Here is a 13,795-nt window from a genome sequence, read left to right as displayed (position 1 = left end):
TCAAAGAAATGGTTAGATTCTTTGAATACTATTAAAGTGAGAAAAATTTTTAGAAATTTTATCAAAATGATAGATAAATCCTACGAAATTTTGTAATATTTAAATAAATAAATTTAATTTAGAATAAAAGATCATTTAATTAAAATTATTTAAGGATAACATAAAATTAATTGATACTGTCTTTAAACATGCACTATGAGAATATTAATCCTTCTATATATAATCATACTCTTGAACTTAACTCTACAACATAGACCAAAACTTGTCTTTTTAATGAAATTTTAATTGAATCTATGATTTCTTTAAAATGGATAGTTTTAACTTAGTGATCAATTACACTTCAATAAAAAATATTAATGATGACTCTTAATTTTTTTATTTTCTACATCTAACGATCGAAAGATATGTTATAATTGCACTTGTAGGTTTAGTAAGGTGCCTCGTTGCACCATAGAACAAGGATTACGTTCGTTAACAATTCAAATGGATCTCGGTACAACTTAGTTGGAACACTTTTTAGTTTAATTGTACCGCAAAATCCTTTTAGATTCAAACGGAATGGCATAGTGAAGTCATTCTCATTGTGCTACACCTCATTTGTCCATTGGAGGGGAATGACCTTCCAATGGAAAACTGGACCATTATTCCTCTCATTTTACTCATAGAGCATTCGACTATCCTCCATCAGATTGTTAACTATCCTCTTAAAAAGTGATTTGCAAAGTAAAAAATAAGCTGATTGCATTTGACTACCCTCCACCAAGAATTTGACCGCTTTCTAGAAAATGATACACAAAATTCCAATAAACTTAGAGAATTCTACCATCCTCCACCAAACACTGGACCACTCTTTTAAATTTATAATTTTAATATAAAATAATGTACCATTACTTATTAAATAATTTTTTTAAAATTTTAAATGGTAAATCACATTAAAATATATATATAAATATTTACGTAAACATTATTTGATATATAAAATAGTAATTTTTAATTATTTATTAATTTTACAAATATCAAATATATACTATAAATTCTATTATATATAAATTTTAATCTAAAATCCTTAATTGATATATCTTCTTCTTATTATACTTTATCTGACTGCCATTATTGTATTTGAATCAAACATATATTTTACCATTAATTTTAATTTAATTGATATAATTATTAGTCTCACTATTATCGTTATTTTCAAGCTTAATTTGGATGTAATTGTAACCCTAATGGGTGTGCAATTTGCATTCAAAAACATGCAACCAGTGTTGCAGACACTCAAATGGAAGTCTAGTGACATGGTTTAAACTGATCATTAACCATAAAACATTTTTGATCTAGTGGTGATCACATCTTTTTTCTTTATTTGTCTTTCAAGTTAAGTTGTAGGGATAAAATGTCCCCACAAATTAACTTTTCTTTTTTTGTTATTCATTTTTATTTAAAATTTTTGAAAAATAAATAAATAAAATTTTATTTTTATTTGATGTAAAATTAAGTTAATAATTTTTAATATTTATTAACTATATAAATATGAAATAATTTAAATTTTTTTATTACATGTAATTTTTAATTTAATATTTTTAATAATCATTTTCTTTTCTTATCACAATTATCTTCACCACCACCTTTTTTTTTTTTTTATCTAAACACATATTGCACCTCTGATTTTATTGTCACCAGTATTATTACTAATTTTACCTCTATTATTATTTTTAATTTCACTATAATCAATCTCACTGCTCATATAAAGAAATTCCAAAACACACTGACTTTTTTCTTCCTCTTTGCCCAACTCTTTGAGTTTGCATTTTTTCGACCCTGCATACAATATTTCTTTCTTTTCTAAATTCTTAATTTTATAATTGGGTTCTCTCACTTTTATTATATTTAATATTTATTATTTATTTTTAAAGTAATAAATTAGTTTATAATTAATTATTTTATATAAAGATAATTTATTAATTTCATAATTTTTATTTAGCTTTATATAAAATGTTTATTAAAAGTTTCTCAAGTTTAACTAATGCTTATTTCTTCCTCTTATCACATTTATCTCATTATTCCTATTTTTTTTTATGGAACACATTTTGAATCATCATTAATTCTTGTAACTTTCAATCTCAATCATTAGATTATCATACTCATCGTTTTATCATTTCTTATATAAATATATAAAAATTAAATTTTTTGATAAAAAATATATATTTAATGTAGATGGCTTATAATATTGATATGTGAACAATCTTTATCAATAGTCACATGTCTTGAATTAAATATGTTTATTCATATTTATTTTTTTTTCAAATTGATATGAATTAATTTGATTTCATAACAATTTTACAATATTTCAATGCATTAATTATATTTATTTTTTTTTAATTTTTAATTGACTTACTTTTTATTTCCAATAAAATATCATAAATTTTACATATTCTATAAATATATAAAAGGCAAAGCCTTGATAAAAAAGGAAAATTTCCAATGTGGATGGTCTATATTATTTGTATGTGAACGATCTTAAAAATCATTATATGTACTGTATTTTATTTTATTTGAATTATTTTTAAAAAATTAAATTAATTACATTTATTTTATATTATTATTTATCTTAAATCACTTTCAATTAAATTTATATTAAAGGTTACAAAACTTTAATTGCTATCATTATATTATTTATCTTAAATCACTTTCAATTAAATTTATATTAAAAGTAACAAAACTTTAATTGCTATCATCATAGAATAATTTTATGTTCTCTTTTTTCAATTATAATATTCAACTCTTAAATTATATTTTATATAAATATATAAAAATCAAAGTTTTTGACAAAAAAAAATGTTTAACGTGGATAGCTTATATTATTAACATGTGGATAATCTTTATCAATGCCACGTGTTTTTTTATATACATAACTTTAGGTTTTTATTTTGACTATCAACACAGTTTTAACTACCGTTTGCTAAGTTTAAATCTTTTTATTAGCATTCAATTTCCACTTAAACTTTCACTTTCCATCATTCCTTGGTCTCTGTTATTCAAAGATTCTTCTTTTTACTAAATTCTTGAGTTATATTTATTATAAAAAAATATAAGTTATCAACTTTATAAAAATATAACTTATTAGTTTCGCTTTTTAAACTATGTATATAACTTTAATACATTGGATTTAGAATGACTAATAAATAATCAAATCAATTAAAATTAAATTTGATATGTCAAATCAAACTAATATCATTACAGTAATTTTAAAATCATTCTTTCCATTTCTTAAAATACATTAAATATACATTATATTTTACTATTATAGTCAAATATAAATTATTGTCAATTTAAAATATTATTACTCGTAATTTGATTCTTAATTTTATTTTAATCGATTAATCATTCAAAACTTATAAATCATTCTATAATTAAATAGAAGACCCATCTATTATAAGTGAAATATTTTTTTTTTATTCTTAAGAAATAGATTGCATCATAACTTTTTTTTTTCCAATTTGTGATACTCTTTTTGCTATAGAGTAAAGGTAGTTTAGGTTTTTTTTTTTTTCTTTCTTTCTTTCTTTATGATGTTATATATAGATGGATTTGATGCACAAAAGTTAATCGAGTTAATTACTATCATAATGTATAGATCCGTGGATTTATCATTAGATATTGTCTTAAAAAGTCGTCACCAATCTTTTTTATTTAGATGCGATTGATCATCTAATTGAATCTATTCATTTTTAAAGAGAAATCTTAAGTTTGACTTAGGTATCTTTAAAAGGTAAATTCAATGCTTGTGAAACTAAAATTAAGTTTAAGAGTACGATTACGTGTGAGAAAGATTATAGCACCTCTACAACGTCCATTGAAATATGGTACCAACTTGATTTCATGTTATCCATTAAGCCTTAAAAATCTTATCAAGTAATTAATTACTGAAAATTATTCTTAATTAATTCTAATACTTTTGACAAAAAATTAAAAAAATTTTATAACCTCAAGAGTATACATTTACAGAAGCTCTATCGTTGGATTATTTAACATTAAAAAAATTCAAAGAAAGAACAAAAAAATTAATACCTCAACTTTTTCTTGAGATTTTTTTTCTTATTTTATTTTTAAAAAAAAAAAGATAAATGCCTTTATTCAATAAAAATTGATACTTTCAACTTTTTCTTAAAAAAGTTTCTTCAGAAATACATTTTTTTTAAAAATTTTATTTAAAAAAAAATTGATACTCTCAATTTTTCTCCAAAAAAATATCTTTTGAAAATTTTATCTTCAAGAAAAATTAATACTTTCAACTTTTTCTTAAAAATGTTTCTTATGAAATATATATTTTTTTTAAAAATTTTATTCTCTAAGAAAAATTGATACTTTCAACTTTTTCTTAAAACATATTTTTTATTATTGAAGTTTTTTTAAGAAAAATTGATACTTCAAATTTTTTAAAAAAAAATTTTATTTTTAAGAAAAATTGATTCTTTAACCTTTTTTTGAAAATTTGACACTATTTTTATTTTTATTTTTTAGAACAAAGATTTATCAAAAAAATAGTTAAGTAAATAAATAAAATAACATAAGAAAATACCAAATAAGTCACGGCTTGGCTTGGCTTGGCTATAAGAGTGAATTAGGCTTGATGGCTCTTTTTCTACTTTTTCTTTCTTCAACCTTAAAATTCTAGTTAAGAATCCTACACTTTCAAAATTTTAGTCCAGAATCCTACATCTGAAACCCTGCTCTTTGATCGTTTTCACTCTGTTGATGTGAGTCACAACAAAATCTTGCACTTGAAACCCTACTCCATGATTGTCATTGTTCTGGTGACATGAGTCACAACCATTATTGCCTTTCTTACTGCTGTTTATTATGGCTAATCTTAGGTTGATGGTGGGTTGTCTATTGGGTTTTAGGTATTCTAGATTTTGCATATTTCATGGGTGATTGGTTTTTGGTAATGAGTATTTAGGCTACCGATCACGCCAATTTAAGTGGTAGTAGGATTAAGCAATTTGGTGGGTCGTAGGATTAAGTAATTTGGTGATGATGGATTTTTAGCCGGTAGCTTTCTTTCTCTTTGTGTTTTTTGCTAAATTATTTTCTATGATTTTTTCTCTACTTGAATGTGTTGTGTTTATTATGGGAGAAGGTGGGTTATGGATTGGGGTTGTTAAAGGTTGTGTTGGGAACAACAACCATGCACGATGGAAGACTTAGTGGTAATGGCTAAAGGATGAACTCTGTATTTTTCACTGATTCCTTTAGGTTTTACTCAGTATTTTCACTCTTTCACTATGTCGAATTAGGGTTTAAATAACATGATGAAGATAGGATTTCAATTCAAAAAAAAAAAAAAAACTGAGCATCTTATCCCCTATAATCTGAATTTTGAGTTTAAAAGAAGGATATCAAAATTTTAAAAATTTAACCTAATACTTCAAATTTCAAACAAGCGTCTTATCACTTGATTTATCTATTTTTTATTCTTTTTTACTCATTTTCAAAATAATGATAAAAATAAATAAATAAAACAATAAAACAAATTGATTAGGTACAACACTCAATAACTCGAGACGAAATAGAATATCTACAATTACTATTAAATTTTTTATCATTTTATATTTTTGTATTATTTTGGTTACTATTTTTTTCTTTTGTGTGTTAAGATCTTTCATATTCATGCTTTTATTATAGTTGTGTAATAATTGGTTTAAAAAACATTTTGAGATAAGACTCTTTAAATTTGGAATATACATTGTGTATTGGAATTTAAATATTTTATATGTTATCATAATATGTTTCATAAATATGAGTTTTTGATGTATTTGGTTTGATTTTTTTGCAATTGGTTGTTGAATTGGACATAACCCAACCTTTCTTAAAATAAATTGTTCTAAAGTTAAATGTTTTCTTTCTAATAGCTATCTTTTTTTTTTTTTCAACCGCTAATTATTAGCTTGATTCTTGAAACTTAAAATATATTTATAGTTATTCTAGGGATTTAGTTGTATAGATGGAAAAAGTTGTTATTTATGTTTAAAATATATTAGTATAAATTTTTATGCATAATAAGCATGCATGCCTAGGTCTTCACTTCTATTAAAAAAATATTAATTTGTTTTGCATGAACCATCTAGATACGTAGTATATTTTAAATGTGATATGTTGATTGTTTTCATTTATGTCAAGATCTCTTTTGTTGACAATTTTGTTATGGTAATTTAAATTCAAGTTTGTGACCTATTTTTAGGAATGCCTATTGTTATTGATTAAACTATCTTTGTAACATAGGAGTTTGTTTTTTCTATTAATGTACTCTTCAAAAAAAAAAAAAAGTTTTTGGTTAAGTGGTTAAGAAAAATTTTACACAAATAAATGATCTAAAATACAAGTTTTAGAAATTTTTGCGAGTGTTAACAAATATTTTCTCATAACTTGCTTGATGATTAATAATCCTAATATGTTTGATGAGTCATAACCAATTAATTCATGAGCCAAATTAAAAATATTATTTAAATATGTTTGTCTATCATAGGTCTACATCTTTATTTCAATTAAAATATTATTTAAAAGGGTTTTTGAAATCTTTTAAAAATTTACAAAAAATTTGGTTTCTTATAAGATATAAAAACATAGAATATCATTTGGAAATTTAATATTTTTAAAAATTAACTAATCAAATAAATATGATATATGCTTTAATTCATAATAATTATTTTATTTTTAATTCTTTTGAAAATGTATGCGCTGCCTTTTTAGAGATAAAAGATAAAAAGTAATTCAATTTTATCTATTAAATTATAATTTTATGATAAAAAAAATTAAACTCGCATATTAAATTATTAGATTTTTATATATCAATAAATTTAATTTTTTAAAATACTTTTAATATATATTTACTACTCGTATTATTAAAATTAGATTTCTAACTAAAAATGTGATCATTGAAAGATTATTTTTTATTAATATTATAATATTTTAAAAATAAAATATGTTAATTTTTATAAATAATAATAATATTTATAACAAAAAATATAAAAAATATTATTTACGCCATACACCGCACGAGTTTAAAACTAAATTAGTCTTAATACAGCCAATTTTACCGCAGCACCAAGCGTAGCCTTTGAATTTTTTTTTTTTTCAATGAAAGCAAATAATATTCTAGAATTTATCAAATTTCCTGAACCGTAAAAAATATGAGTCGAAGTTGACTAAAAAACAATGGATCAAAACTGTCTAAACCCACTTTCCAATGGTCTCCCCGCGGGAATTGTTATGCCCACCACCAAACGTGCTGGACCCGTAGGCAGCCACCGATCCTTCTATTCCTATTCTGCGAAGAAAATCATAATTTTTAATGTGCAACAAAAGAAACAAAAAGGCAAAACCCATCAACCAAGAAACTAGCACCAAATTAAAGACATCACGTGTTTCAAGAATGGCTTGAATCCCAAGCCAAGGCAAAGTATGTAACCTCTCTTTCCGCCCCTATAAATACACTTCAAACCCCCAGAGTTCCCTGTAACAAAAAACAAAAAAAAAAAAACTATTCTGTTTTTGTTGATTCAGATTTCAAAGTTTTAATAGTCTAATTTCCATGGCTGGTCTTCAGTATAACTTTTTCCCCACAGATTTCTTCTACCCTCGTCCACCAGCTCAGTCTACGCCTGTCGGTTCTACTCCCTCGGCAGCTCTGAGCATGCAGACCCAGAAGACAGAGGGGGTTGATGATGATAGTAGGCAGCCTGGAAGTCTGGTTCACCATGCCAACAAGACTAGTGTTTCCATGAGGGGCCAAGGCGAAAAGCATTGTAGGATTTACATGCAAAATCCAGGCAACCATGTCAAGTTACCCCAAAACTCGCTTTCTCGGTTGATTTTGATTCCCGAAGAGTTCTCTGATTCTTCTTGAACGATCAGTTTGATTTAGTCAGAGAGGGTCTTGTAAGATATAATTAAAAGGAGTTTGTTTATCGCAATTTCGTTTACTTGATTTGTAAGAAGAAGAATTTGATGTTCGCAGTTATTGTTAGATTGTTGAATCAACGTAATCAAATTCGGACTTATTTTAAATGGGCTAATATCTTTATTCATGTTCATCTGATTTTTTCTTCTCAGAATGCAGAACCCCATGAATTCCTCCAAAGCAGAATTATTCTATAAATTACATAGAAAAGCCACTCAAAACAATAGAATCAAGTAACCAAAGAGGAATCTTAATTGTCGTTTAAGAATAAAATATAGGCCAAAACGCCCTGATCTTTAGTCAGACACTATACGATCTACGTTAATTTTTTCTTCTGTTTTGGGAAATTACTGATCAGAATTTCTTTTTCTGGACAGAGACAATGGAAATTAGAATATTTAGTCTTTTTTAGCTTTTTTTTTTTACCTATTAGATAAAAAGAAGTTGAAGTTTTGAAGGTGATTGAATTTTTTAATATATATTAATTATTGAACTAAATATAGTTTGCTGAAAGACAGAAAAAATTGAATTAAAATTTAAAAATCATTTAAATTTTTATTTTTTTATTAATTAAATTATTAAATATTTATTTCATCAATTGAATTTTTATTAGGCAAAAAATAATTAATTGTTTCCATTTGATCGAATGTTTAATTAAATAAAAATATATGTATAAGAATTAAATTGAATGAAAATAAATATTTAAAAATTAAAATAATTTTAAATAAAAAATTTAAAATTAATTAATTGTAATAAAATATTAAATTATTAAATAATTATTAAATTTTTTGTTTAAAATTTTTTTTACTAATATTTTTTTCCACCCAAGAAATAATAAATTTTGATATAATTATATTCCTTTTCGTGTAAAACCATTCTAAAAAAATTATACAGATTCTCCCAAGGTTCTTTCTCTAGAAATGATAAGTGGAAACCCTTTTTCTTTTTCGTTTCTGTTTATTTTTGAAGGTGATGGTTGAGTTTAAAATGAAGAAAGGGAAGGTAGGTACCAAGAAGTTAGGAGCCGCAACGTGTTATACACGGTGGCAGCTACCTTAATTGGTGGACGCCAGAAGCAGAAAAAAGAATATTCCCGAATAAACCTTTAGCAGAAAAATCTGAGGTTGATCTATGGTGAGAAATTAAAGAAATGGTCATATTTTCTTCTATTGTTTTTTTTTTTCCTTTTTTTTTTGGTCAAAGATATTAAAATTCCTTTTAGCTTCGCGATGTAACGGCCGTGATAATTTTTAATAAAGTTAAAAATTTTTCATGGCTACGAAGTACGAACCAGCTGCTTCAGTCCAAGTGCCAATATGGTCTTATTATGAACACAATAGACTTGACAAATGATATTTTGTTTTAACGGTGAAAAATGAAAAAGATGCTTTTTAATTTTGAAGAATTAGATTTCAAATTTCATCTTTTGTAAGGTTCCTATGATTTTATAATGAATTTATTAAACTTTTTTTAATGTTAGTCTAAACTTTACTACGTTAGGAAGTAAAGATTTACATATATGATATATTGATTTTTTAATAAAATTGATAATTTCATATATAATATAATGATATAATATAAAAATAATATGAAAAAAATTTTATATATATTTTTAAAAAATATATTTCGTCTTTATTCATGTCAACACAATAAAATTTATATCTTATACGTGTTAATACGTTTAAGAACATATAAGATATGAAAAATATATTTAAAAAAAACATGTCACACGAATACACGTTTAACACATTATACTATATTAAAACATATTTAAATAAAACATGTCATATAGATAACATTTTACTCATGACACAATATTGAAATACGCTTAACATATTTTTATATTTATTTTAATTTTATATAAACATATAAAAACTATTTTAATTTTTAATCTTTTAATTATGATACTTAATTAGTTATTTAATATATCATATAAAATTTATTTTACATATTTAGTTATGATATTATTAATAATTATTATAAAATTATTTTTAATATTAATAATATAAATATAATATAAATAATAATATTAATACGATACATTATTATTTTATTTTTTAATTTTTAGTATTTATTATTTTGGATTTGATATTAAAAACTAATATAGTTATGCATATAATTATATTAAATAAATATATTAAAATATATATTAAATTTAAATATATATTAGTAATGTATACATCAAAATTTATATATATATATTAAATGCATATTAAATGGGTATAAATTTTTTTATACTTTTTAAATATACAAGTATTTTTTATATTAGTAATGTATACATTACATTTATAAATCTTAACATATTAAATATATATTATTCTTTGTAAATTTTTATAATAAGATTAAAAAATGTTTTTTTATTAAAAAAATAATTTAAAACAATAATATACACTTAATTGTTAATAACATATAACATCCAATAACCAATAATATGGTCATTGATTAAGTAAAGTAAATCCAAATCACATGAATATATAATAATATATTATAATGATAATAAATAACATTTATAATAATAAAAAATAATCTAATAATCTTAATAACATGAATCATGATATGCGACTATTTTAAATTATAAGAGTTAAAATAAAATATTATATATTTGAAATTAAAAATAATATCTATTCTAAATAATATGTATAATGATAAAAAAATTATATAATTTATTTTATATCACATTATACGATATTATTAAGATATAACTTATAAATTATTACTGCAAAAACACATCTCAATGACCTATTCTAAATATTTTATTCTAGATCACATGACAAAAAATTATATATTTAAAATAAAAAATAACATATTTATTCTCAATAGCATTTATAATAATAAGAGATTATATAACTTATATTTCTATATCACATGATTATATCTTATACACTCATCTTATACACTCATCTTAATCACTTGTTTTATATATTTTATTCTAAAATCTAAATTACATCATATGATACCAATATATAATTATAAAAGATTATATAATTTATTCTAAATCATATGTATATGAGTATAGTGTATATTTATGATAATTAAAATATGTAATTTATTTTAATCTTATTATAATATATAAAAAAAATTATTATAAGTAACATAAATATATTAATTTAATATTTTTTAATAATTTTAATAAGTCATTAAGATCTTTTACAAATAAATCATGCTAATTAAGTAATTATTGAAAAATACAATAATATTTATATATTAAAATAGAAATAAATATAGTATATATATTAATACTATGTAAAAAAATAAAAAAATAAAAAATAGCTTTTGAAATAAACTTTTGATCTTATATATATAATATATGATTATTATATATTCATAATTTATTTATATTTTTATTTATTTATTTATTTTAAATAAAAAATTATTAAAATTTATTACTTTCTTACCTGACTGGTTTCAACTTTCAAGACTAATTTTTAAACTTTCAAGGCTGATTTTTATTGCCTTTATTATAAAATTACTAAAAAAAATTATTAATCTTTAATTGATTTTTATTTTGAAATTACAAAATAAATATTTAAAAATTAAAATAATTTTAAATAAAAAATTTAAAAATAATTGATTATAATAATATATTAAATTTTTAAATAATTATTAATTTTTTGTTTAAAAATTATTTTACTCATATATTTTTTTCACCCAAGAAATAATAAATTTTGATATAATTATATTCCTTTTCGTGTGAAACCATTCTAAAAAAAAATTATACAGATTCTCCTAAGGTTCTTTCTCTAGAAATGATAAGTGGAAACCCTTTTTCTTTTCGTTTTTGTTTATTTTCCAAAGAAACAGTTTTGAACGTGATGGTTGAGTTCAAAATGAAGACAGAAAAGAGTAGGTACCAAGAAGTTAGGAGCCGCAACGTGTTAGACACGGTGGCAGATACCGTCATTGGTAGGCGCTAGAAACAGAAAAAGAATATTCGCGAATAAACTTTTAGCAGAAAAATCTAAGCTTGATCTGTGGTGGGAAATTAAAGAAATGGTCATATTTTCTTCTACTGTTTTTTTTCCTCTTTTTGTTGGTCAAAGAAATTGAAATTCCTTTAGATTCGTGATGTAACGGCCGTGAGAATTTTTAATGGAAGTTAAAGATTTCATGGCTACGAACCAGCTGCTTCAGTCCAAGTGCCAATATGATATTTTGATTTAATGGTGAAAACTGAAAAAGATGCTTTTTAATTTTGAAGAATTAAATTTCAAATTTCATCTTTTGTAAGGTTCATTTGATTTCACAATGAATTTATTAAATTTCTTTTAATGCTAGTCTAACCTTTAAAACGCCATAAAATAAAGATTTACATGTGTGATATATTAATATTTAATAAATATAATATAATAATATGATATAAAAATGATATAAAAAATTATATATATATATTTTAAAAAATATATATTTCGTATTTATTTATATCCACAAAAATTTTGACACAATATAATTTATATCTTATATATACTGATACGTCTAAATATGTATAAAATATAAAAAAACACGTTTTAAAAAAATATATTACATGAATACACGTTTAATATGTGATACAATATGAAAATACGTTTAAATAAAACATGTCATACGGATACATGTTTTACTTGTGATACAATACTAAAACACGCTTAACATATGTTTATATTTATTTAATTTAATATAAACATATAGAGATTATTCTAATTTTTAATCTTTTAATTATGATACTTAATTAACTATTTAATATACTATATAAAGATTATTTTAAATATTTAGTTATGATATTCATTTAATAATTATTATAAAATTATATTTTATATTAATAATATAAATACAATATAAATAATAATATAGTACGATACATTATTATTTTATTTTTTAATTTTTAGTAGTTTATCATTTTGGATTTGATATTAAAAACTAATATAGTTATGTATATATTTATATTAAATGCATATATTAAAATATATATTAAATTTAAATATATATTATTAATGTATACATTAAAATTTATATATATATGTTAAATGCATATTAAATGGGCATCAAGTTTTTTATATTTTTTAAATATGCAAGTATTTTTTATATTAGTAATGTATACATTACATATATAAATCTTAACATATTAAATATATATTATTCTTTGTAATTTTTTATAATAAGATTAAAAAATATTTTTTTATTAAAAAAGAATTTAAAACAATACACTTAATTATTAATAACAAATAACATCCAACAACCAACAATATGGTCATTGATCAAGTAAAGTAAATCCAAATCACATGAATATACAATAATATATTATAATAATAATAAATAACATTTATAATAATAAGAAACTATATGATAATCTTAATAACATAAATCATGATATGCGATTATTTTAGAGTTAAAATAAGATATTATATATTTAAAATTAAAAATAATACATATTCCAAATAATATGTGTAATGATAAAAAATTATATAATTTATTTTATATTATATGATACGATATTATTAAGACGTAACATATAAATTATTACTGTAAAAACATATCTCAACGACCTATTTTAAATATTTTATTCTAGATCACATGACAAGAAATTATATATTTGAAATTAAAAATAACATATTTATCTAAATAGCATTTATAATGATAAGAGATTATATAATTTATATTTCTATATCACATGATAAAGTATTAATATAATATAATGTATATACTCATCTTAATCACTTGTCTTGTATATTTTATTCTAAAATCTAAATTGCATCATATGATACCTATATATAATTATAAAAGATTATATAATTTATTCTAAATCATATGTATATGAGTATACTGTATACCTAAGATAATTAAAATATGAAATTTAGTTAA

At 21.7% G+C, this 13,795-nt stretch overlaps 1 protein-coding gene across 1 annotated transcript; it reads left to right on the top strand.

The window, feature by feature from the left end:
• The first annotated feature begins 7,510 nt into the window (after positions 1-7,510).
• Positions 7,511-8,067, top strand: LOC149515006 (uncharacterized). The gene has a single exon (XM_089743378.1). The coding sequence runs from the start codon at positions 7,592-7,594 to the stop codon at positions 7,904-7,906; it is 315 nt and encodes a 104-aa protein (XP_089599504.1). The 5' UTR covers positions 7,511-7,591; the 3' UTR covers positions 7,907-8,067.
• The last annotated feature ends 5,728 nt before the right edge of the window (positions 8,068-13,795 follow it).

The sequence above is a fragment of the Durio zibethinus genome, chromosome 14 (genome assembly GCF_047325235.1).
Source record: "Durio zibethinus cultivar Kanyao isolate XHJ-2024 chromosome 14, ASM4732523v1, whole genome shotgun sequence".
Classification (NCBI taxonomy): domain Eukaryota; kingdom Viridiplantae; phylum Streptophyta; class Magnoliopsida; order Malvales; family Malvaceae; genus Durio; species Durio zibethinus.
This window is presented reverse-complemented; position numbering and strand designations above follow the sequence as displayed.

Bases quoted from the DNA above. Each gene is read 5' to 3' on its own strand.
- LOC149515006 (XM_089743378.1), top strand. From the start codon at position 7,592: ATGGCTGGTCTTCAGTATAACTTTTTCCCCACAGATTTCTTCTACCCT.